This window comes from Seriola lalandi, unplaced genomic scaffold, assembly GCF_002814215.2.
Source record: "Seriola lalandi dorsalis isolate HSWRI2012SDOR001 ecotype SW California unplaced genomic scaffold, Sedor1 jcf7180002054465, whole genome shotgun sequence".
NCBI classification, from domain to species: Eukaryota; Metazoa; Chordata; class Actinopteri; order Carangiformes; family Carangidae; genus Seriola; species Seriola lalandi.
The window spans coordinates 395,448-423,183 of NW_019525018.1; the positions used below are offsets into that span (position 1 = coordinate 395,448).

The 27,736-nt window shown below is 39.6% G+C and overlaps 1 protein-coding gene across 3 annotated transcripts; it reads right to left on the reverse strand.

The window, feature by feature from the left end:
• Positions 1-371: 371 nt before the first annotated feature.
• Positions 372-23,644, reverse strand: chka (choline kinase alpha). Of its 3 annotated transcripts, XM_087175388.1 has the most exons (13): positions 23,166-23,305; positions 22,251-22,359; positions 21,600-21,660; positions 20,192-20,245; positions 13,304-13,417; positions 12,071-12,204; positions 10,436-10,540; positions 9,503-9,561; positions 9,317-9,404; positions 5,484-5,592; positions 5,290-5,396; positions 5,091-5,172; positions 372-4,119 (listed from the first exon to the last, which is right to left on the reverse strand). In XM_087175388.1, exons 2-13 carry the CDS (start codon positions 22,265-22,267, stop codon positions 4,060-4,062), a joined length of 990 nt encoding a protein of 329 aa, XP_087031514.1. In that variant the 5' UTR covers positions 22,268-22,359; positions 23,166-23,305; the 3' UTR covers positions 372-4,059. The 3 variants fall into 3 exon arrangements, with proteins under 3 accessions (XP_087031514.1, XP_023267180.1, XP_023267181.1); XM_023411412.2 differs by lacking the exon at positions 21,600-21,660 and having other exon boundaries at positions 23,166-23,644; XM_023411413.2 differs by lacking the exons at positions 20,192-20,245; positions 21,600-21,660 and having other exon boundaries at positions 23,166-23,644.
• Positions 23,645-27,736: the final 4,092 nt, after the last annotated feature.

Here is a 27,736-nt window from a genome sequence, read left to right on the forward strand (position 1 = left end):
CAATGACTAGGTTAGCACGCCAATGTTAACCAGTAATGTTTAGCATGTTCATTATGTTTTCAGTGTGTTAGCATGCTAACATTTGCTAATTGGCACTAAAACGCAAAGCACGGCTGAGAGTGATGGGAAAAGTAAATGGATCCCCAAAGTTATTACAAATTCATCCTCTGGGAACCATGAATCTTTGGCCACCAATCCATCTGGCGGATGTTGAGAGAGATTTTCTGCTGAATAGTTCAAATGTTGACTCTAGATGAAAAGTCAGGGGGGTCACCAAAGTTTCAAAGCCTCATCCTCTGGAGACCACGAGTGTCAATAAAAATAAATGGTAGACCATAAATACATGTCCATCAAAAGAAAGCACCAGTCACTCAAGTTTTTCTCTTTCATTTTTATTTGTGCAAAGCAGAAAAGTAAATTTACAGCCAAGATCATTTCTATGCAGTTAACCTGAAACATTTTTAATTACAGAGTATGTTTTCATGAGTACATACTGAATGCATTCAGTAAAGCTGCATAGATAGCAAAGGTTATCACTGTCAGTCACAGGATATTGTAGTTAAGGCTGCTATCACAGAACAGAATCTGTTTTGTTTTTTTTTAAAACAAAAAATAAGTGTATTACATTAATGTACATTCTCAAGAATTAAAAAGGTACAAGTTTGTGTTTCGTTATATTTGGATAATTTTTAGCATGACCCTCTATATATTTTTGTTAGTGAATATAACATACATTACAAGTTTAAGCGTGATTGAGCGTGTTTGTTCTCTACTGGGGACAAATTGATTTTGGAAGAACCAATTAGATCAAAATTTTAGTTATTTTGGTCACGATACTGAAAGTTAAGTAACAAGTATGGAATGTGCTATAACTACAGATCATGGTGTCCATTTTTTCTATGACAAATATTTTTTAAAAATGTGAAAAAAACAACAATATTGCGATGGAAATAGCAAAAAGTGAAAGCTCAGGGCAAATACAGACATTTGACACGCTACAAAATAAAAGACAACTTCTGAATAAGAAAAATACAGAAGAAGATACACTGAATGATATTGAGGGAAAAAAACAAAAGTACTAACATAAAGATTATTGCCTCATGACGGATGTACCAGTAACACTTTTTTAATTTGAACAGTTATAGCATATAGTAGAGGTATTACAAAATAAAGATAAAACTATACATTTAACCACATTTCAAAAGAAATATAACGATGAAATATACAGTAAAATACATTTGCATGTAAAATAAAACTAACATTTCAAACAAATTAAAAGTCACAGTTCAACAAACCCCAAATGTTTCAACATGGAAATACTCAAGTACTTTTTTTTTCTTTTTTAAAAAAAAAAAAAACTTTTTAAACTTTTTGTGGTCATCAGATCAAAAGTGCCACAGTAGACATTCAAACGCCTCTGGGTGGTTCCAGTATCAGACGACTGATGTAGGGATCAGTTTAGTTTTGTGATCCTGCTCCGTTCCCTCAGCTCTGTGTACTCTGAAACACTGCGTCTCACAAGAATTGAGATAATGCCTATTGTACACTTCACAAGAGTCACATATTCATTTAGGGGAGAGGGGGGGGGGGCTTCCATGTTAAATCCCGGTTACTCCCAGGTAAACAGGGAACATACCCTGATGTATAAATCTGCTACAACTGAACAGGAATGCTCATGGATATGAATGCCAGCATTTGTGGTGGTTGCACAGCTTTCATTTGTGGCAGCACAGTCACACATAGTACAGTGTCATAGTCACACGTATCCTTCCACAACAATAGCAAACAAAGGTAAAATAAAGTGTTTCAAACCAGTTTTGTGTAAAACTACATTGAGGAGGCGTTTTCGCAATATCCTTGCTTATGGACACAATTACTTTTTCTAAATTATTTTTGTTTAACCCCTACCCCGAACAGCGATTGTCCAATCATGGCGTAGCAACTGCAACTAGGCATATGAGGCTTGTCAAGCTTTGGATTTCTTCACATTGTGCATGGGGTTGTATGAACAGAAACACTGTTAGTCTTTTCAAAACTAGAAACCTAAGAGTGCAAGTGTTACGAATGCACTGAAAAGTGTGTGGCAAATTTTTCATCCCAATCACACGCTTGTTTTTAGCCTCAGTCTTTTAGCATAGTCCCATGTATGTAGCCATCAAGTGCATATTTAAAACCCCTTTTTTTTTTTTACAGGGTTCTCACATTAATTAGAGCTAGCTGGAAAAATTAACAAGCTAGGTGGAGGCAGCTTTTTCAACCAACACACGGTGCTAACATTAGCTTATGTAGCTAGCTAGCCACCGATAATAAAAACTGCCAGTGACCGTTGTCACTGGGTAGAAATAAGAGGCCTGCTTTTGTCCATCTTTGTCTGAAAACAAAGGAGCCATTGTTTTCATGGCCTGTTTTCATTGCAGGGGCTGTTTGAAAGCGGAAAGCTGCTAGCTAAGCTGTGTCCTTCCTTCATCTTCATCGGGTAATACATGTGTAGACGATTGATTTCTATCATGGAAAGAAAGCGCTGCTGTCATTGTCAGCGTTCTCTTCAAGTCTGACAGGCACTGCTGCTGTAGTGGCAAGTTGAGAAGCTAGCTCAAGAGGAATGCTAACACGAATAAAGTCTGTGTTTCACCAAATATGAGAAGTGCCAAGCAAAGAAAACAAACTCACTTAAAGGCAAAGGCTGTGGTTACAGCAGATGATGAATCTTTGAGTGTTTGGTGCACCCTTGATGGGGTGAGGTAGAATCGAGCTGCTCCCAGGATGTTTGGATGAGAGGCAGCAGGACGAAAATAGTCACAGTTTTCACTCTTCCATCTCTAAAGATTTAAACAATTTGGTTTTGACAAGATGATTACCACCACTTACTGAGCACTCAGTAGTACAGAGTGGTCTTGGTGTCATTTTACTGAATGCCCCCTTTGACAGTTACTATACAGCTGTGCAGCTACAACTTTCTTAAATAAGTAATCAATGCAAAATTCAGCTGTTTAGTATGACATCACCACTTGTGTCGTTATTCTGGATTATAGGTGCGATGATGAGTGAAGCTTGAAGTAGGCAACCGGTGACGTCACCAGAGAATCCATCCCCTCCATAAGGAACCATTGTCATTGAAGTTTTCATCAATGTAGTGATAATATAAAACGCAAAAAAACATAGTCAGTTAGCTCCCAAGTCTCCTGGAGACCTTAGCAACATTTTCCTTGGCTCATAAAGCATGACTGGAATGTCTTTTTGACTAAATCCGACAATCCGAATGATAATACTCAATGTGTAAGATACAGAGATGTGGATCTACTCGTCACAGTGATCCATATATCAATACCAGACAACCAGCAAACTTCTGTTAGTAAAAACAGGTTGAGAAAAGTCACAGTACCACATTACAGGTAAGGGGGGGGGGGGCAGACCTAATTGTAATGTACATACCTGAAGTTTGATGTCTTTGATTTTGATTTTGTTAAGAGTTTAACCAGCTGCGCAGAAAACTCTTACTCTTCATACTTTGAGAAACAACATAAACTGAATTTGCCCTGGCCTGAAGATAATGTAAAATACAACCATTTAAAAATGTAAAGTCAAACAAACCGCAAGTTGTGTAGACATGAGTCTGGCCTGTTAAACAATTAATGATTCCACCAGCCAACAAGTTAGCCTATCAGTAACAGGTAAGGCCAGGTTACTGGCATATTGAGTGTAACCAAAATCCACCTTAGTGATGAGATTCAAAAAGTCAGAGGCAGAGAGCAGTTCTGACCTGTGATGAAGATTAGTACAAGTCAATGGTTTCTTTTCTCTTTTTTTTTTTGGCTCTGAGGGAGTTACACAGTGTAAACTTCGAGCTGCTATGGATTGTGGAGCGTACTTTAAGCATCCTAGCCACGTGATCAAGTTTTGGCTTTGGTAAAGCGCAACACCAACACTAGCCAGCAAATCCTCTCGGGGGAGGGGGGTGTGAGTAAAGCGTGGATGGTGGAATCTTTATCAGTCCGTATGTCCTCCTCCCGCCGTTCGGCTGAACGTGTTGTCAATCCATCCAAAATCATCTCACTCGCATTACACAGCCCAGATCTTCTTCTGCTGGAAGTAAGCATCAAATCTGGCCTGGGCGTACTCCTACAACACAGTCAAGTATACACAAACACATTATTGATTTGTAGACTTAATTGTAAATGGATAAAAATTGCCACTTTTGCCCATCAATCTACACTCTATGACCGATAGCAACAAAATGAGAACCAAGACTGAAATCTCTCATTTACGAAAGTATTCAGGCCCTTAACTCAGTACTTTGTAGACGCCTCTTTGGCAGCAGTTACAGCTTCAAGTCTTCTTGGCAAAGTCTCTACAAGCTGGATTTGGGTAGTTCATCCAATTATTCCTGGCAGATCCTCTCAAGCTCCATCAGACTGGACAGGAAGTGTCTGTGAACTGCCACCTCCAGGTCTCTCACTGATGTTCATCGGGTTTAAGTTTGGGCTTTGGCTGGCAACTCAAGGACACTTGTACCGAAGCCACTAAGGATTGTCTTGGCTGTGTGCTTTGGGTCATTGTCGTGCTAGAAGGTGAACCATTGCCCCAGTCTCAGGCACTCTGGGGCAGGTTTTCTTCAAGGACCTCTCTGAGAAGCCCCCCCCCCCCCCCCCCCCCCCAATACCATAATGCTGCCGCGTCACCACAGAGGTCTACAGGGAATTCCTTGGACTTCATGGTTTGGTTTTTGTCCTGACATGCTGTGTAAATTGTGGGACCTTGTTTACACAGGTATGTGTTCCTTTCTAAACTATGTCCAATCATTTCAATTTACTGAAACTGGACTCCAGGGGTGCAACAGTAAAAAAAACGGAAATGGAAAAAATGGAAGAAAAAATGAATAAGGCTAGGTTAGGTTTCTTTTCATTTATTCCGTCTGAGCGCTTTTGTAAATAAGAGATTTCAGCTGGTTTAAAACAGATTTTCACTTTGTTATTATGGGTTATTGAGTGCAGATTGGTGGGCAAAATGGCCTTTTTATCTACTAGAAAAACTCCTCTAGCATGTTCTAAACAGAAACACAAAACATAAATATAATAAAAATTTTTACTCACCAGGTATCCGAACTTGATGGTGGAGAGCCGGGCCTGGATGATGGACCACAAGCCCCAAAAGAAGTGGGATGCCAGGGAGAACCTACATTCAAGAACACGTGAACACTGTGTTTTCTAATTGTTTCACCTTTTATATTATGCATTGTATTATATTGAAAATGCCTAATGGGTTTACACCCTGCTCTGTATCTGAGCTCACCTGTTGACTTCAATATACATCTCCTCCTTCAGTTTCATTTGGTCCTCTTCGCTCAGGTTGTCGAACCCTCTGTCAGACTCGCGCAGGTAGCTTTCAATGAAGTGGAGCTGCACAGAGACGTGACATGAAGTTCACACCGGTCAGCAGTCCATAAGTAAAACCAAATCAGTGTTAAAGTATGAACATATACACACCTGCTGGGCCTTTGAAGGGTAGTTCTGAGCGCTGACTCTGAAGAAAGGAAACTCATCACAGTTGTAGTCGTACATCCACTCACAGAAATGGTTGCCAATATCAAATCCCCTGCAAAGTTAACAGATGATAAGAGAATAAGAGACGATGACTGATGATGCCTTTACATTTCTTTTTTTTCTTACACTATGTTGCTTTGGTTAAAAAATAATGTATGAAATGTTGTGAAATGATATGCTGAAGCTATTTGTAAATTGATACAAATTAATCATGGCCAATTTTGATAATTATCAGTAAACTAATTTATCATGTAAAATATTAGACATTGATTACATTGTATAGCACACCGGTGTAAGTTGTATACCTATATTAGTCAGTAATTGTGACATTCATAGACTAAAGAACTAATCAGTTAATACAAATCATTAATAAAGCAAATTACTATAAATAATCAAGTTGGAATATTGCTATGTAAAAGCAAACAAGTGGAGAAAACGTTCAGTTTCTATTAGCAGTAAAAGACAGGAATAGAAAATTACAAGTGAAGATAACACAGAGAACAGGAAGGCTTGTTACAACAGCACCAACACTGTGTCTACATAGAAGGTAGCATTAGCAGCACGTTAGCAGACCAGCAGCAGCAACTCTGGTGTTCCATCTGTGTCTACACCGGATGCATGCAAGCACAGTGTTGAGTTTGAGGTTTAGGGAAAGCTCTCAGAGCCAAATACATTTATACGGGGGTGTAGCTGGAGTAAAACCTGAGCAGTTGTGTGGCCTGTACAAGACAAATGGACCAAGCGAATCTGTTCCGTCAGATGCAAGTGAAATGGAAAACTGAAAAACTGTTTTCTGGGCCATAAGAGTGCACAGCCGTGACAGCAGCTCTGTGTAGCTATGTAGTGTAGCTACGCTGTGTAGGTAACTTTTTACCATGGCTACCATCTTAGTTTAGTCAGGATGCTAAAGTTGCTATTAAGCACTTAAGACAAAGTAAAGCTGAGGGCTTTTGCATATAATTGGTCATAAACCAAAGTGCTGGACGGAGTCAGATCTGTTGGTGGCGCTGGATGAAACGTCGCCAGATCATCAGTCGGCTTCATTCTCTGATTTGTTCCTAGGTGTAGGGATATTTCAAAGTGGTTTCTATCCTGCAGCCGCAGCTAAAACTGTGATGAAAATATCTTCATTACAATGTGTAGCATACAGGACTGTCCTTAGAAGAAGCCTGGTTTTCTATTCAGGTAAATAAAGGCCTCTATTTGGGAACTTACAGTGTGTGCCCTCATCCTGTGATTTAGACCACAACACATGGACAGTGGCTTACGTGATCATGCCCTAATTTTACACTTGCACATTGATTCCCGTACTGCTATCAGCAGCTGTGAAAACCTTTTCCAACACAAAACCCCCCTGCGCTCTGGGGGAGTCTATGAGCTGGACTCATCCCCTTCTGTTTCCACTTCTAACGAATGGGGGGAAAAAAAAATCCATACCATGTGTGTCCATTTGTGGGCGTGCCCTTCCTGTAAATGCATGTATGTTGGCGCATGTGCTCACACGTTTGGTATGTGTGTGCGGTCGTTTGCGTACAGAGGGTCACATATTCGCTCTGCAGCATATGAGGAGACTTAAAGGGGCCACGCTGAAGGGAGCTGCAGGAGGGGGGTGGAGGGGGGGTCAGAGGTGGGAGTGTTTCTGTTTGTATGAGTGTGTGCAGGAGATAGCGAGAGAGAAAAGAGGGAGACTTTCGTCTGAGATCCACTGTGATTTGAGGCCAGTGTGATTCATTCCCATGAATTTTCACATGCAGACACATTTGAGGTCACTCAAAGGTGCAGAAAACAAGCGCTCCTTCAGATGCACAACCACAGGACTCTATTCTCAGTCTATTCCCAGTGCTTTGTGCATGACTGTGTTGCAAAATCCACTGCAACATCTCCAGGAGTAACAATGACAGATCTGGTTGAGTTGAGGCCTTTCCATTGCCTCCATCCTGTGTGTCCTCAATGGCCTGCCAAGTTCTGGTTACATAACATCTGCAGTGAACATTTCAGCAGAGGGAGGTGGCCATGATTTATGGCTATCAGGGGGAAATACTTATGTATTTTTTTCTCTCTCTCTCTCTCTCTCTCTCATTTTTCCTGTGATTTTGATTCGTTTCTGGCTCGATATCTAGGTTACTCTCTCTCTTTGTCTCTCACTCTCTCTTCAGCTTCTGCCTCACTCTCAGCCTCCCTGAAAGGCGAGTGGGCAGTGATCATTACTGTCATTAACAGTGTTAGCTGGAAAAATATATTAAATGAATACATAAAAAAAATAATGGTAAAAAATAAAAAATAATAAAATAAAAATGTTTGAAAATTGACATTTTTAAATTATTTGTCTGAAATTAAATCAAAATGAACTTCCACAAAACTCTGTAGTAATTGTAATAGAAATGTTGATATAACATTAACCAACAGACAAGTAGTTGGTTTTTATACATACAATCTATCCATATGATTATTCATTTAATACTGTCTTAATATTAAATATTAATATTTATATTATATTTATATAATAAACTTAATATTTAACACATTCGGTTTCTATAGAAAAAGGTCTAGGTAAGGTGCAGCGTTACAGCTGGACTTTATATTTCAGGATGCAGATAGAGGCTGAGAATCAAGAGATTTCTGGTTATATAAAATGTGTTCTGCAAACTAGAAGGGAAAGACCGACAGCACTAAAATATCTGCTGTATTTACTGAGACTGTGCATGAAAATGGAGTCTCACAGTTTGACTTATCTGACGACAGCATGCTGTGTAATAAACAGTGCAAAAAATAACTTTGGCAACCAAAGCCCAGCCAGAGAGCCTGCAAACTTCCTTCTTCCTTTGTCTAGTTTAATTTCTTTGTGGAGGTAAACTGAGGAAAAAATCTGTCCATTTCCTTTTCTGGTGGCCTCTAGGAAACTACAAGTTTACCAGGTTACTTCTTCTTTCAGTAAATTTCAATGTGTTTTTCACCCACTACTCACGACAGAGATGACAATGACACTAAACACACTAATGTCAGAGCGTATAAATTTTCCCGCATTGGATTTAATCTAAAAGAAATCTTACAGCTATAAATCCAGTGTTGATATGCCAATATAGTAATATAATATAATAATATAATAAAACAGCTTCAAAATTTGGTTTACAAATCTAATAAAGACAGTCAAATATGTTCCACTGATGGTTATCTAAAAGCGAAGTCTTTATGAATAAAACAGGCAATATTCTATATTCATGCCAATTTTAACAAATCCCATAAAAGTACCAGAACCAACAATGTGTTAATAAGTCTCTAAATATTTGACTGGCCATTCGTTCCTACTGAAGATGTACAGGTCCTAAACATGTGATTTCATTTTTTAAATTGCTAAGTATTTTCTTCAAACAGCTGAGCACTGTGGTTTTTAGGAGACACAATAACTCTTTTTTACTGCAAACCAAATTTACCCACAAGTACAAATAAAGTAACCTGACCTGACCTGAGTAAACAGAACATATGTTGGGGACAAATACAGCGTTCAGCAGTAGGACGCTGTATTTGGGACTGACTCAAAATGAACTACATGTTGACTGTAATAAAGGAACATGTCAGCCAGCGCAGAAATGCGTCTCATTGATGTGTTTTTAATCATATTTAGACAATAATAGACAACTAGATAAATACTTTTTAACAGGATCATTTAAATGTTTGTTTGGGTCTTTTCATGAGATGTGTTAACAATAAGAATATTAAACAAATTTTAAAGCAGTTTTGCTCCACCTGGAAATTGTTTACAGTGGTTGCCGACCTACCTGTAATTGTAGCTGCTGTACTCGAAGTCAATGAGCATCAGCTTCTGTTTGTCTGAGGTCTGGCGATCATTCAGCAGCAGGACGTTCCCTGAACACACATGCCAAAAGTTTTTCTTTTTATTATTATTTTTTGTATAATGGCAAAGTAAATCTGCAGCACAGAGCAGCGACTGATGTCTGTTTTACCTTCTTGACAGTCATTGTGGCAGAACACCACAGGAGAGTGAGTGGAATCCAGTAGAGACCTAAACAAACACGGAAATCAAAAGGTGATAAATCAGCAGGGTTTAAGGAGCTCCTGGTGAGCACCTTCATACTGCATCCTGACCACTATGATCAATACACGTAAACATGAACCCATGACATTCTGGACATTACCAAGGAAGTTTCATCTCTGCTTCACTTTATTGTAAAACTGTTTAAGACCTTTGCAAATATTCTCCCAGCAGCTAACCCCAGGTAGACACTCAGTGCAACTAAGGGCACAATTTAAAATAATATGTCTGGAATGCAGTGAAAGCTCTTCAGGGACAACAGATGGCGGTTACTCAGGATTAATGACGTAAAACCACAAGAGCAGCTTGAACAAGTGTCTTGATCCCTTTACATTCACAGTGCGAAGGACAGGAAGAAAAGCCCCCATTACATGCTGCATGAAATCACAAAAAACCTACATAGCATAAAGTGTCGGAACAGGGTTCATGCAGATGCTTATATTTCTGCTTTTCAAAATAAAATTCAGATTCTGGTCACTGATCACTGACTTTGATATTTCACTATGACACATCAGTTTTTCATTAATCCAGTAACGAACTCTCTCATATCAGTCAGTGTTTAAAACATGAGCAGGTTGACGCTTTGTGATATTAAAGTCTGTGTGTGTGCGTGTGTGTGTGTGTGTGTATGTGTGTGTGCGTGTGTGTGTGTGTGTGTGTGTGTGTGTGTGTGTGTGTGTGTGTGTGTGTGTGTGTGATCTCTTACAGGTTCTTACTCGCTGGATAGTCTCAGGTTTTCTGAGGTAAACAGGGACCTACACATTCCATACATACTGTTGCATAACACACATGCCATGTTTGTGTGTGTGTGTGTGTGTGTGTGTGTGTGTGTGTAGGAACATACTTGAGCAGATCCATTTCCTGTGGCAGGTTGTAGCTGAGCAGGCGGTTGAAGCGACGCAGGTGGGACTCTCTGGTGAAATTCAGCCTCATGACTTGGCTCAGGTACCTGGTGAGAACATTAACACACACACACACACACATATATAGTTACTCCATCGTTCTCTCAATGACATTTTTATCTCTTATCTGATGAAGAAAGGTAATTTACGGTGAAGTCGGGATCATGTGAGTGTTCCCTAAATGTCAGTGTCAACCTGACTCACTGATAAAAATGATGCCAAATCTTGACAATCAATAGTTGTAAATGACTGATTGTCACCCCAGAGTTTTGCTGATACAGCCTTATGGTGACTAATGTTGGCTAATGTCAACTAACGACAGTAGCATTGTTAGCTAAATAATGTTAGCTAATGTCAACTAATGACAGCAGCATTGTTAGCTAAATAATGTTAGCTAATGTCAACTAACGACAGTAGCATTGTTAGCTAAATAATGTTGGCTAATGTCAACTAATGACAGTAGCATTGTTAGCTAAATAAACTTAGCTAATTTTAGCTAATGAAAGTAGCATTCTTTGTTAGCTAATGTTAGCTTTCTCTTCTCTAATTGTACCACTGTTACACTATGTTTTATCATTCACTGAACAGAGTAGACACACAGAGAGGGCATTAATCGCTTTTAAGCAGCCAAAGTTTGCTGCTAGGTGTATTTCTTTTCTTTCCTTTCCTTCTTTCTCTTTTCAAATGGAGGTACAAGTTAAAAACTTTATAACCTGGTTCAAATTTCTTGTTACCATGTAAAAATGGCATTACGTAACGTTTTGAAATGTGTGTTTTTTTGTTTTTGTTTTTGTAAATATTGTTCAGCCCTACTTATCAGCACTGATAAGTCTAACTGATGACTTCATAAATTTTATCAAGGGAACAGATATTACAGGAAATTTAATTTTCTGCCATAAAACTGATAATCTTGATTAAGCCACTTTGTAAAAATTAAATCTGCTGACAGCCTGGGTCCCCATGCTGTTGGCCTACTAAACTTCAAGGCTAAAACAGTATATAGAGATAAAGGACAGCAGCATCTGTGCTCGAATCATCTGAGGAATTCAGCACACCCACATACCAATCCCTGGGCAGATTTTACTGTGGCAGATTGGGCTGGTGAGCTTTTGTAAATTCTGTTGAAAGTAAAATCCTACACTACTATATGCTACATGTAATGTTTCTGGTTTCTGAATCATCAATCTTTTCTGATATGGATATTTACAAGTTCAGTCACATGGCAGGACCAATGACTAATGTTTTTATTACATAATCTGGGAAGTTATAAGGTACCTTCACAGAATATCAGTGGAACCGGACGATGGACTTTATCACCACACACTGGTGCAATTGCGCAACGTAAACCATGTCAACAACTAAATAAACTTGAAAGCCACCTCGGACGGAAGTGCATGATTATGATTAGCCAACTGCCACCTCATCGATAACTAATCAGTGGTGTGACTTGTTTTCTTGGGATTCAAAGTTATTGACTGAGGAGCTTTTTTAAATCTGCTCAATGGACTTCCAAGTGTTTTTGAAAACAAGACGAGACAAAACACAGGGCAGGACAAGACAAGACTTAATTCACTCACTTGTCCATGGTCCCAAACAGCCACTTTGGCTCCTTGTTGAAGGGCATCCTCATTCCATGAAACCTGGCCATCTTCTCCGCAACCTCGGCCGAGATGCTGGGGTCGCTTAACTCACAGGTGTCCAGTTTACGGCTCTGTCAACAGGATATCGTTACTGATTATTTTGTTCCAAACCACGATTTCCAGTATTTATTTGCATTTGGATAATTGTGAGATGGGTTTTCACTTTCTTGCAGTACACCCATGTTTAAATCTGTTTGAATGACTTGTGCCTGGTCTTTCATTCACAGTTTGATGTTAGCTACATGAAGCTAGGTGAGGTCAATATTATGTTCTTCCATGTGTAAAATGAATTGTGTAACACAGTGCTGTTTAAACACTGAGGATCAGATGTTTCATGGTTTGTGATTTCTCTGCGAACACCGATTTGTGACGGATCATTGAACAGTACACCACACACAAACACATTTACAAGCCATGTTGTATCATTTATTCCCAAGCTGACCCTAAAGATAAGTAAGCGAGCACTTTTATTATATTGAGAATGAGCTGACACATCATCACTAGAGCTGCCATGACTTGTCGATTAATTGATTAGTCAATCAACACAAAATTAATCTGCAACTATCTTAATAACCGAAGAATCATTTTAGTAATTTTTTCGCTGTTTCTAGTTTCTCAGATATGAAGATTTGATGCTTTTCTTTTTCACACATGAAAGTAAACTGAACATCTTTGGATTTTGGACTGTTGGTCAGACAAAACAACAATATAATAAATTATAACAGACATTTTTCACTATCATCTGGCATTTTATAAAGATAACGACTAATCAATAATGACAATAATCTTGAATTGCAGCCCTAGTCATCACTTTTCTCTCACCTCATATATAAAGTGGTAAAATAACTATGACTGTGATATTATTTAATTTTTTTACTGCTAGTGCTGAACAAAACAATACTTTTTTCACTACCTAACTTTTTTAACTTGTATATTTACATGTATATTTCAGGTTACGGACATATTTTGTCAGTGAGTTTTGAGGTTCAAAATGCAGCCATGAACTTAACAAGGACAACAGACACTGCAATACCAGAATACAGAAAACCTCTCTGTTGGGTCTCAACAAACATTTTGGCACAGAAGTTTCGCAATGATTGAATTTCTCTCAGTAATGGAGTGCATAGGGTGTTCCTATTATTTTTCTCCACCCCTCACTCTTCGACTTACAGGGACGTACTGCTCCAGACGGCCCTGAGGGAAAATGCCATAGAGTTTCGGGCCCAACTCCCTCTCAGCCAAGATTGCAAACATCACACTCTCCAGCACCATGGCCTCTGCGCCCTGAAAACACACAACAGAAAGAAATTCTCAACAGCTCAGCATTTAAAGTATGGGCGCAGTCGACATCACCACCACCACCTCCACCTCCACCATCACACCACCCATCAGTGCTGTAAAATGCAATAAGAACAAAATGACAAAATGAGACAAAGAGCTTTTTCTGGTCACAGAGTCTGGAAACATGAAAGTTAAGAGTGAGGTGTGGATTGAAACAATCATCCTGTCAGCCCCTTTCAGACACTATATCTGTGACGTTGCTTGGTTCTAGTTCAAGTAATGACTTTTTCGGCTTTCGGGCGTAGGTCGCTAGTCGACATCAAAGGATAGTAAAAGAGCAATTCTCATGAGATACGGCAGACCTGAGAGCAGTGAACAGGAAACAGAAAATGTCACCAAGGAAGGACCAGTGTTCACACAGACTGTTTCTCAATGTCATTTCATAGTTGCCCCTGCTTCAGTAACCCCACTAGTGGTTGTCTGTAACCTCCCTGACATATTTTCTGCCCACTTTACCACACAACAAGTTGCTGCAACAAGGCTTAAAATACTAAAAGTTATAGTTCTTACACTGTATATGATGCGTATATTCACATGTGTGCATGCTTTATAATGTTATTGCTCTGTCTTCATACACTGCGCAGAACATTAGCAGGGTGAAGTGTTTGACTGAAAGGGGCTTAAAAGTGGGAAATCGGGGGGGGGGTTGGAGGTGAAGGATGGAGGAGTTTGAATGAGCAGACCTGCTGTGGTTGGGGTTAGTCGGGTTTACCTGTCAGAGTGGTGAGGAGAACACAAGAGGTAGATTAAAACTTCGTTTGAGAGTAGGCCCACTCAGAGGATCAGTCACTGTTGAAACTGTCGAAGCAGAGAGGACAGCCTTGTCTGTCTCCCTTTATCTTAGACACAAACAAAATTCACACACCAACGCACGTCGCCTGGAGCCCAACAGGAGCTCAAGGTTAACTGGGAAACCTTCTCTCCGACTCTGACACAAAAATGTGTCCTGGAGGCTAAAACTGTGCACAGGCTTCTCTTCAACATGATTCTGCTTTACTTTATTGTGTGTGTGTGTGTGTGTGTGTGTGTGTGTGTGTGTGTGCGCGCACGACAGACCAACAAGGTGAACAGCTCCAAGGCAGAATTAATTCTGTGGGAAACTCAGATTTGTATCTCTTGGATTCAGAGTTACAGTGAAGACACAAGTGGATTCACTGGTTTAGACGATTCACAGTTTTTTAGCCAAGTGACATTAAACCAACGAGAACAGGAAGGTAAGAATGAACTAAATCTAGAGTTCTTGCTAGCAAATAAAACACTGCAACCAAGTGAAACTAAAGTGCCACTTGTTAATTAAATTCAGGCTAAGAATACTAGCTTGTAGCTAGTCAGCTAGCAAGTGGCTAGCTAGCAAGAGTTATTTGCTATTTATATTTGTATTTATGTTTTGACTACAGTTCTTTGTATGGCATTAAACTCAGCTCCGCCTACATTAAACATAAATCTTAAAAAATTATTTTTTATTACTTTATGTGGTAGTTGTGAAACTACCACATCATTCAGGTCCAGGGACAACGTGTCCGATGACATAACTTTCACATGTCATGGAAATGTGACACAACCTGAGTCCTGTGTGGACCTTGGGTTAGAGTGCCTCTTTACTATGACTAATCTGAAGTAATTCAGATGTCATCACACAATGCTAATCCATCTACAATAGTCCGATTAATACGTGATCACCACCAATCACATTTGTTCGGGTTGTTGTAAATTACAAAGTCACATTTCAGCACAATTTCTGCTGAAAATGAATTAATGCTATTCAAACACATTTATTTACAAATTATTCCCTGTATTTCTCACTGAAACCTCGTCAGTACAGATGGCCAGAGTTAGCATTAGCACAACCGCTAACACTGTGTCAGCCACTGCCAATAGTTGGTTTCAGGATGTCATTTCCACATTTGCTGCTGTTTAATGTAACCCCCTAAATGGTTGCAGTAAAAGGCAGTTTAAAACATTGCAATTTTAACCCTGCTAAGTGAATAACCTTCAGATAAATTGCTGCAGAGACAGAGATTTGGATCCGAGCTCTGGAGTCCTTGGCCACGAGCCAGGGAATGTGTTTCACACTGACCGTCCAGCAGGAAACCAGCTCAAAGAAAACAATAATGCCACTTTATGACCTCCTAGATGTTGCACATGACTTTAAAACATGTTGCAAGTACATTTTTGAAAAATAAAAACAGTACTGAACCACCTGCAGAGAAGCTCTCTGAAGGAGGAGACGCTGATATCTCTGTTGTTGAGAGAACGGTCAAAAACTTTGAGGCAGTGTCTCACGAATCAAATTTTCTGGGGGGGTAACTTGGTAAATAATAGTAAAGCCCTTTCTATTATAGACTGCTGTCAACCAGCTGACCTGTCTCCCAGCTAGCAAGTTGTCAAATAGGTCTGCGACTAATCATTATTATCATTATTCATTAATCTGCAAATTATTTACTTGATTAATAAATTATTTGTTAATCAAGAAAATAATATTTGCTTAAAAAATGACTCAATTCTGAAAACAATTGAGTAATCAGCAAATCAACCTCTACTTTATCTAGGAACTGAGTTCTGTCGTCTGCAAACAATATCAACCTATGAACCATATTTCATTACATATAGCTAATTAAAGAAAGGAATATTCCCTCTAATTCATAAATTAGCATCCAGATAGTTTATTCAGTAGATCCCAACTGGATCAATTAATTATCAATTCAATCAATTAATCTTTTTTCAAAGCAAATAACCACATTCAAGCCCTTTTTTTCCCCCTATCTACTTAACATCTCCATCAGCATTACGTTACCAATACAATGATACAGTGCACAATTTAGAAATGCTTCAACATCTTGAACAAATAAAACATCTGTCTCCCGAACAGTGTTTCTGTTTGATTCCCAGGGTGTTTGCTCAGTGGATACTGCCAGTGCTTATATAACACCTCATCTGCAGAATGCTGATCACATCCAGATTGAATCCTCCAACATGACTTATCCATATTACCATAATCGTCTTGACACACATACAGCTAGACGACGGGCCAGCTGGCGGCCTAAAGCACAGCAGAGACTCAAACTCCCACGGGGTGTCGGATTAGAGGATGTGTCAACTCCTCTGAAGTATTTCACTGAGTCAGTGAGTGCATCATCATCTGACCCAAATCTGCAGCAGCCAGCCTGTATATGGACGACTGTATATTCAGAGCTTTGCTGGCTTGCTTTAACCTGCATTTGCTGCCAAGTTGACAGTCAGATCAAAGTATCAAGTTAGGGATTATCAAGTCTGTGCATGATCCCCATTAAAGTGATAACCTTTACAAACATGCTTCAGTCTTGTCATCTGTAGACAGGGTTGTAAAGTAATTTTTATTTAGATCTGTGCCAGAGATAACAATGTTGACTAATGACTCTTGTGTAATGCTCTGATTTAAATTTAACCTTAGCGATAAAGAGAAATGGGGCATACCAATAGTTGCACAGTGGCTCGAACTGGCAGCGTCAGTTACTGTAAACTGAAATAATGTTGAAGGTCAAAAATTCAAATTTTAAAATGAAATAATAATGACTGAATATTAAAACTTAAAAACTTCAGCTCTCACTTAATCTGCTCTATCGGGACTGCTTGGGTTTGGTTTGATCGCATTTCAAATAACCGACGGTCATCACATTCTGACGGTCCTCCATTGACTTGCTATTTAGAGGCTGTTACAGTGTCCCACAGTGACCCTGGTGGTCCCCACCGACTGTCTGACAGCCCTGCAGCCATCCATCAACCCCCGTTTCATTTCCTCTGACCTATTTTAAATGCTACTGTTTGTTTTAGCAGCCTGTTTGATTTGGCTCACTCTCCCAGACAAGACCTCCACTCATTCAAATGTTAATTTTCAACCAGTCACTGTTCAGACAATGGATGTATAAAGAGAGGTGGATACAGCACCACCACTCAGCCCTGTTGCTAATGTGTCCCAGTGGACACTTGTGGTATTGCAAAGAAAAAATCCCCCATGGCCCAAAAGTGGCATTAATTAATTAATTAATCAATTCATGTATCTATCTTCTAACATTACCCAGGTATAGATCATGTGCTTGCTTAATGTTGTTGTTATGTCCACTTGGCTTTTATTTCTACTCTTTTTTTTTTTTTTTTTTACACTTCCTCTTCCTGTTTGAGACATTTTTGAATTTGGTTTTCTCGCTTTTTGTTTGGAAACAAAAAAACGACCAGACCACATGATTTCGTTTTTGGTTTAGAATTAAAAATAAAATAAAACCATATGAAATCGGTTTTTGGTTTCAAACTAGATTTTGATAAAAGTTTTTGCCAAAAACCAAACTGGACCATTTTGATTGTTTTTTAACGTTTTTTTTCTGTTTTGGTTTGAAAACAAATAACAGATTTAGGTTTATTTTCCTTTTTAAATTACAAATGAATTACGGATTACCTGATGATACTCGGACCGTAGGCACCGTTTGTGAGTGACCTATCCAGTTCCTATAATACATCCATGGTTCAGACAGGAATTTCGACATTCCTAACAATGTAAATCTGAATGTCCTTCTTGAATGAGTAGGTGGTCCCACTATTTCTGTCATTTCAACCCCCATACCACATTCAGTCTGACAGCTGATGAAGCCCCTGGGATCAGGTTCTTTTTGGATATTTGATTACGTGTTAATCTCAATGTTCACACTGGTCCCGTATCAGCGCTGCCGCTCTGTTGTGAGATATTTAGCAGCTGGCCGTGGACTGATGCAGCAGGTGCACTATGAGCTGTCGACAGCTGATGCTTTAACCTCGTTACTTATCTCTTCTGTTATGTGTGTCAGTAATCTAGTCAAGGGGACAGATTACTTAGTACAAACCGGTCACATCCACCTGAACTGAGCAGAACTACTGTCACACATTTGTTCCAGTCGTCTGTGAACAGCAGTGAACTCATGTCAAAGGACAGTGATGAGGACTAACTACATGGACTGTTATGTAACACCCACCGACCACCCACTGTAGTTTTTACTCTCTGTACATAGGTAGATAATGTATTTTGAAAACAGTGATAAGATATTATTATTGGCATGTAATCTCAACAAAACTAGTAGTGGTGAAGCTGGTATTGAATCATTTTTGATAGCATTAATAATAGCCTATTTGGGTGTAAGAAATCTGATAACGATACATCAACAGATAATCTTTTTAAACACATAACATGAAGATACATTCTTTATGAGTATCCTTTACATTTGGTTATTATATTATTGTGACCAAGACATGTACGGGGTATTTTAGACTTTAGACCAAATTCAATGGTCTAACTGTCCTACTTAACCTCACCAACCAATCATTAACAGTGCATGTGTCAAAAGTGCAGTTTTCCACTTGTCAGGAAAAATAAATCCTTGGTCCAGTGTTTTATAGCTGGGAAGTGTGTTTATAGTTTAGCCTCTAATGTTCACTTTACAGAATTTTATCATTTTTAGATGTTTAAACGTATTTACCTGATCTGGTGGATTCATCAAGAATCTAACTGAATCAAATCAAAACGAATAAATTCTGGTCTTCATGAATCGATATTCAATCAGTGCCGATATCCATCCCTGACTGGTAATATTAAAGGGATTGTTAAACCAATAGAAATAAACCTGCACACGCCTCCCTCTTATTTAGTGTCTTGTTTCTGCAGTGCCGTTTGCCCTCAGTCACTGTATCCGTTAACTTGCATCATTCAAGATGGCAACACAAATAATGAACAGAAAATGTTTTCCTGCAGCTTGCACAGTATGGATAGACAGGGATCTAGTGGTTACTGTTATTTGCACACTGTATATTCTTCATTTGCATCTAATGTGTATCTTACACGTGTGCTACTATGCTGCTGTGACATCTGAAATCTCCTCACAGGGATTCAGTCATTCCTATCTAATCCAAATAGGATTTACTTTGACCACACAGCGCTATGAGAGAAGGTGGATCTATGCGAGGCTATCCTAAGACACTGACCCCGGGTCAGTTCTGCATTAGCGTGACTTCTAACCTAAGGCAACACTCCCCTCCACCCAAACTAGTAGCATTCTTATCAATATAAACATGCCAGAGTGAAAACACAGCTCAATGGCTGACAGCATCTCACCTCGATGAGTAAGCTTTGACTCAGACTCATCATGTGAGGGTTAAGGGTTGGAGATCTCATGATCATGATGCAGGGTCAGTGAGAATAAGGCTTGGCAGCGACTCAAGCTGCCGGCAGTGATTCACTACATAACATTGTTATTATGCTTCAGGTTCTTTTATCGTCTGTTGGTACATACTGTCTCGTGTTTCCAACAGAATCTCCTCAGTTGAAATTTTTGCTGTTGAATTCAAGCCGGACGAGGTCATCTTACCACAATAAGAGTCTTTAAATCAGTTTTGTTTCATGCATAAGCTGCCTCTACTGAACCGAATCTGTGCCTGTAGAAGTGTAGTCATGCACTGTGCCAAGGGTTAGAAACGTGAACGTGAATCCTGGTGTTAAATCAAAAATCAAAGACCCAGGGAGGTTAAAGAGGTTCAGCCTTCTCTGCGATTTCTCTAATGGACTGAAGAGAAATCGAGGTATAATCAAGATGAGGAAGAAACCCCCGAGTGAGAAGGAGAATTTAGGAAAACAAAATGGTGGGTGTTGTGGTGACTGGATGGACACTGGGTAACACTGTGCAGAGGTACTGGATGGTGGCACCATCATCGGTTACTTACTTGGAAGTGATTTTCTTTGTTTGACTGTCGGGAATCCCCTTTATTACAGGACATCTATCAACAAAAGAAAAAGGAAAGAACTATCCATGAATACATGTGAAGCGGTCCATGAGCGTCCAACATCAAATAACCTAGCCATGCCTGCAGTGCAGACAGTACAGTATGAGTTCAGAGATACACCAAGTCTTTCGAACTGAGGATTGTTCAGACTAATCGCCGCGTTACCCTGACTACCAGCCAGAAAGAGAGAGCAGAGACAGAAGTGGGATACTGCGGATAGAAGTTACCTCTGGGGAGGAGGGATAAAGCTATTTTCTATTAGCTGTGTTTATTTTCCGGCATGCTATTCACATTTCTCCATTACTGAGAAACGCTGTGTCCGGTGCAGTCGGGGTTTGTTTAATCATTAGTATCTGTGCACTCCGACTATGACATCTGAGTTCCTTAATCATATTAGCTTTTTGATGAGACATCACTAATTCCTGAGAGGCGGCCCTGTCATGACGGAGACGGAGACAGTCGCCATGGTGAAGGACATAGTGCTTTTGCTCTCTCGGACATCCCGAGCAATAAAAGCTAACCGCTTATAGCAATTTACGCCGACTTTAGTTAATACTTAATGCAGGTCTCAATCAGGCCAGCGGTTAATGCGCACACAAAAATGAATTGGGCTCAGACAGCAGCTCATGTCTCCGCGTCTTTGTTTTGGCTCTGTCTTTTATTTATCAACGGAGGCCGGAACAAACAGCATGTGCTACAAACACCTCAAATGATGAAATGCCGGCGGGAGATTAGAAAATGCAGTTTTCAGGAATCTTGTGCAAATGTTTTTAAGTCCTTGACCCTCTTGATACTCAGTATTTGCAGGTGAAATCAATTGAGGGTGCGATGATGACTAAACAATTATCTGCTACACTAAGCAATACCGCAGAAAACGTCTACCTTAACTAGGGTAGCTGGGATCATGAACTCTAGACACACGAGCCACGTCATCTTAGGAGATAAAGATATCTCTTTGAGTTAACTGCAACCGCTGTAGAGGTGCATGAAAAGGCATTTTTCTATCTGCTTTTATGTGCAAACTGTGAAGCAACAATGAGCCAAATTGCACACAGGCTAATGACTTTCCTTGTTGCGGTTTTGTTTTTCAGCTGAGCAATCTGCAAATGTGCAGATTCATCTTCAGGCTATTTGTTGACTAGCTCAGAAACTCAGCTGACTTCTTAATGGCGAGGAAAACAACAGACAGGGATTGAGAGAAGAAAAGAGACGGACAGGAGAGGTGTTTCAACACTTTGTTTTCCCTCCATACTGTGTCTTCCCAGGGTTGGCGGCCATGTCTGTGCTACATTAAGTGTGTGTTAACGTCTTTGTATTAGGCTGAGATTTCAGAGATCTCATACTGTACCGTGTTTTTTGGTGGGTTCACCTGGGAACAAGAGTGCCCAAGGCACGCTCCTTTGGGAAGCCTACGGCAAAGAACACATGCATGTACAGCCATGGGGGTACATCACCATGTACAACAATGGCTAACACGCACACACACATACATACATACACACACACACACACACACGCATGAAAGCATAACTGCACATGCATACACTAACATAAGCATATGCACAGATGCTACAGATGCACACACACACAACAACAACCTCTGGTGGTGACACTGTCACATCACACAGTTGTGTGTATTATCTTTTTTGTTATTGTCTGCCCTCTGCGATTATCAACTCAAGCAGTAACGTAACCTTTGACCCCATTTACATGTCATCACTGTGATAAAAACTGTGAGTCATTCTTATAGTTTTAACTCAAAGGTAAACAGTGTATGATTTTCACATTTCTGCTGTTATGTGTGTGCTGGATAGCAGCACCTCTCTACATTAAAAGCAGCTTCACTTTAATAATTACATGCTGGTAACTGCACACTACTGAGAGAGGCTATTTCTCACATACAACACAACCTGTTTGGCTTACTTGTAAGTCTGTTTGTTTAGTAAAACAACAGTGTCCAGCTGTTTGTCTAGGACAAGTGACCAGATGTTGCTCTCACCTGCAGGATGGCCCCATAGAGGCGCAGCAGGATGCTCCTCGGCTCGTCCCCAACAGTGTCCAGGCTGTCAGGGAGGCTGCACAGGAAGAGCTTGTTGCTCAGACCACCCCTGGAGAAAGACAGTCACACAGTCAGTGAATATGACTAAATATCACATGAGGGACTCATGTTTTGTCATTCTCATTAACAATTTCAAACAAATTCATATATTTCTCTAATATACTCTTAAAAATAAAATATGAACTTACTTAGTCAAATCTTATCTAGCTCAACCATTACTTCCTTAACATAAACTGTTGATATAAATTTGTTTTTGTTTTTTTAAAAGAACACAATCAGAAGAGCTTTTATTTTGAAAAACAAAGCCTTCCTGGTAAGAAAACAACTAAAATAGCAGCTAAAGCAATTGGGGCCAAATTATCATCTTTACTGGCGCCTCAATATCCCAGAAACCCCTATTTTAAGAGAAAGTCCAGCTTTGTACAGAATATACCAGTAGTTTTTAAACAGTAAAGTCAGTATTCAATGACTGAGACATGATTGGTGTCAGTTTTCGGGGTTGTTCCGTAGAATATGAATGAATAACTACTCGCTAGAAATTAATTTATAGTGTGATAAGTAAAATAGCCATGTTTTGTTATCGTTGTCCTCTTTCCGGTGTCGGCTGTGTAGCTCACTGTGCAGCTGCGTCATTTGTGTCAGGATGACATCATTAAAGTCTGTCCAGTTTAAAGGGAGAGTGGACCTGTTTCACATATTAACACTTAAATGAATAGCAAAATGCAAAAAAAAAAAAAAATCCTGTATTTTTAGCCTTTTAGAGACTAGACGGTGTAACACAGCAGCAGCATCATGACATAGCTTCAACCAACTGGGCCTATTTCTATCAAACAAGCACAAGTGAACACATTGTACCTTATGATGGTGATATGGAAATCGTCCTCAGCCAGGCTTTTCCAGGCTCCGTGGAGGAACTCTCTGCACCACAGATAAGCTTTGCGTTGGGTGTCCAGGTCGGGCCGGTCGGGGCAGACCAGATCCTTACAGTCCTCCTGAGTGTCGGGCTGGACCTGCAAGGCGTTCTCGGTCACCAGCAGACCCAGCGACATGGAGGGGGATGAAGAAACCCCGTTGATAAATTTGGTTTTCATTTTGGCTTTTCAAAAAAAGAAATACAAGAATACTCTGAGCTGAAGGCCCCCTGCCTCTGGTTTATTTCGGTTGTTCGGTTACAAATGTCTTTTTCTCTCAGTAAATTAATGGAGGTGCTGTAGTTTGTTTCTTTGTCTTTATTTTTCGTTGGTAAAATGCGTTTCGTTGAGGAGTCAGATCACGGAGACTAGCAGCAGCGGCAGCGGCGGCACCGTTCACTTGCAAGGAATGAATAATTACTAGGAGGTACGCGCCTAGTAACACGGACCGTGTGCAGGGTGGGGAGGAGGGAGGGGTCACATGACACGTCCGCGCCCCTTCTCCTCCCTGATTGGCTGACTCAGACACAGCCCTGCAGGTCCCAAAACAAAACTCATGGTGCCTTCGGGGACTATCGGACATATCGACGAATTTTCTGTAGCATATCGCACTGTTCTCTTCATATATTACCATTGTCAATAAAGTAAAGAAAAATATTTGAATTAAATAAAATGTTTTAATATGTATACATAAGTAGACTATTATTAACATTTTATTGTGTATACATGATATTTTATCTGTTAAATAATATGAAATGTCCTTTTGGTTTTTAAAAGAGTGGTTTAAAGAGATATTTTTGAGGGTTATAAGTGTGAATACATTTTCTTCTTTATTGGTGGATAACTTAATTGATAAGACTGTAGGCAGGCATATATAAGCATTTTGCATCTGCCTGAGCCTGTTCAGTCACTACGTAATACATACAGACCGTTGACTTTGTTTTTTGTTTTTGATTTTTCTGTCTATACATAGTTTTTATTTACTGTATAATGTGTGAATAAAAATTACTACTACTAGTAATTGTATTATTTTTATGATATCCATTTCTGGTTACCTGCAGCATTTAAACGTACCCTGGGGAGTTTTCATTGTAGCCGAAACAAACATGGTTTTGTTTATACTTAACATTTTTCATGTATTGTGTGAAAGGTCCTACAGACACATTAAGTGCTTTTCTTGTTTCATAAAACATTTGGAAAACCTTTTTAAACCTTCATAGATCAGATATTTTACCGACACATTATTGCCAATTGTTATCACCCTCCACAGTTGCCAGAAAAGTGTCTATGTCTATGTATGCACACTACATCAGGCTCGTGATGTGCTGTGAGTCCACCTGCACATGCTGGTAGAACAAAACACTGGAAGAGCTCGCCTAAACATTGCCCCACAGCAATGTTGGACAGGGCAAGATTAAAATCTAAACATGGACTTTCTAAGGAGACCCTGAATGCAACATAAACATCTGTCACATGCTGCAGCTTATATTCAAGCATGTTCTCTTCTATTCTGTTTGAAATATGGCATCACAACAGCTACATATAGTATTGTAAGTAATGGCCTATAACTCTAAGGATGTATTTTTTTTAAACCCACTTCTTGCTTTTCTCTGACTGTACAAAGAAAGGTGCAACATAGAAATTTGTCACCAAAGCACAAGGCAGACATAACTTTTATATACCTCACTGCTGTGATATGTCATGGGTCACCACCTCACTGCCTCATTTTGTAGTTGTGTAGCACTGAAATGAGAGAAAATATTATTTATCCACCACCAGTCACCACTATTTTCACTTTGAGGGTCATATTCCACACACTGCTTCTACACACACTGACCATACTCAGATGTGACCAACTGCTTTACTTGTTCTTGGAAATATGGTCCATAAGTACTGGACGCTTTATTGGTTCATTCAAGCCAAGCCCACAGGTAGAGATAGGAAGGAGATGGGCAGTTTCAGAGGACGCCAGATGAGGTTGCACCTTCAAGGCAGTCAACCTCCATCACCAAGACGACATCTTCTTGCATATTCAGGGTGCCATCTACTGGAGAAAAGAATAATAGGAATAGGGTCCGTGCATGAAGTATAATTCTTCTGCAGTTTCCTCACGTTGTATAATGAAAAATGCCACTTTAGGGGGTGTTGCCTAATTTCATTGTCCTACTTGTGTTCATATGTGTGTAAATATGTTGACGTTTGTGAGCTCGTTCTTCATGAGCCGATGCTGCCTAAACACTGTTAACTCTTTCAATGTGTTATTGTCCCACTGGATGAAGACGTGCAATTCAATTCAGCGCGCCAATAAAGCGTCAGTTTGTTCCGTTATCCAACTTGTACAATGAAAATTAAACAAGGAAGTCGAACGCCGGAAACAGAGACAGCTCTTCAAAGTAAAGGTTGCGCGTTGTGAACAAACGTGCGCTAAGCTAAATAAATAAACAAACTGTCTAAATAACGAACATAATTCATAACTATTATAAGTTTTTTTTTTTTACCGCTAGCCCACAACTGATTGGGAATACATTTCCAATAACCACTGCAATTCATGTAGGTATTCATCAATTTATCAGTTTTATTCAACTTACTTAATCTGTTACTTTGGGCATTTTTTTTTTTAACTTAAATAATAACGTTTACTGTTGGAAATAGGGTCACATGACTGCTGGGCTGAGGAGCAGCAGGAGAACAGGTGTGCTAACTGGGCAGCTCACACAGGTGCCTTGGATATTGTCTGTGTCCTGAGCTTATTGTGTTTGCCCTTCAGCTGAGCTGCTTCCCTCAATCATTTCACCTTTGTTCCTGAGTGTGTTAAGTGAGTTTATTTCATTATATTTTCTCAAGTCATGTTTATTTTGTAGTTTAGTAAATCTAATCTCCTTGGTTTGTTCTCATGCGATTATATATTTAAAGTGAGAAAGTGATGTACTGATTTGTGATTTAGAATTGTTCATTGTTGTTGTTTATCTGAGATAAAACGGTAGAATATGAACTGTATGTGCACTTTCTTTTATTTATGTAACAACTCAGCTGTAACTACTCACACCTGACTGATTGCAAGCAAAAGATTAAATACTTTGAAATGGAACAAGCTGAATGCTTCTCCTGCTTTGCTCATCTCATCAAGTGTAATCACAGAAACACATCAAGTAGAAAATGTAATTTTCAAGTTTACATGATCATTTGAAGAAGACCATCAATAGGCTTCTATAATGATTTTAATATTTATAATTTTAGCTTGTTATTTTTCTGCACCAGATGCTTTGAGAATTGAACACTAAATCATAATCATGGATTGTGTATTTAAAGGAGAACCCAACCCTTTTTAAGAATTCACATTTCTTCTTCCTGTGCCCCAGAACAGATTGATGAATATTTGAGAACATGCAGCTCTCTCCTCTAACGTAAGAAACCAAATGGAGAACTTTTAAAATGTACAATGTCATCCCAGTTTGCTCTATGACAATGAATGGGGCTCTGATGCTGTGAGGCCTTAAAATGTTTGAGTACTTTCTTACACCAAAATGAGGAACACAACACAGCTACAGCAGATTATGAGGTTAGTGAAGTAACGCATTTCTCCCAGGGGCCTTTTTGTATTTTTATAATATGACATTATTAAATCTAATCTCTTATATATTAGTATCTTGAACTTGATGCACAGCAGCTGTTGGACTTTTTACCTTCACTTCCGGCTGCAGTTCATGGCTTTTAGCTGCAGCTCATGAACCTTGAACCTTCCTTAATGGAGTTTGTGTCACTTGCAGCTGGACTTCATGTTTACTGGTTCACTCTTTCCTTCCCTGTGTCCATGAGACAAAGCGGGAAAACTCGTCTCAACAGCGGATTTCTCGGCCCAGTCTCAGCCGAGTCATATGAATAACAGCATTAGAAAAGTAAACGGTGAAACCATCGACGTGGGGAACACGGATGTAGGTCTATTATAAAACATATTAAGTTTAAATTTAACATCCATGGTGGGGAACAAACAAACACCTGTAACAGACGGTGGAGCAGGAAGGGGAGGGGAAGAAACCGAGCACAGGGAAGCTCTGCACCGTTTATACACTGGACTCTTGAGGTGATTGAATGTTGGCGCCATTTCGGATTTAAATACGGACGACAAACATCACGATGGCGTCAGTGAACCAGCCTTGGCTCTGTGTACAGTCTGCGGTCAGTAAGTAAAAATACTCGGATCTCCTCTTCATCACGTCGGTCTCCAGGAACCTTCGTCCTCTTACAGTCTGTTTACAGAAGAAATCAACCCCCCGGTACCAGAGGTAAGTCCGACAGAGCAGGAGTTTTAGAGTTTACTCTCTCAGAGATCCTGTTTGATTGGAAAGATGGCTGACTGGTAAAAGCTTGGGTCAAAACAATGAAGTGAACAGAACTGAAACACTAATTGTTTGGGAGGAGCGTTACTCGGCACAAATTTGAGACTCAGAATAAATTGAACTGAATTTGTGTTGTTGCTGAATCATGATATTCATCAGAATATTTTTGTTGAATGAT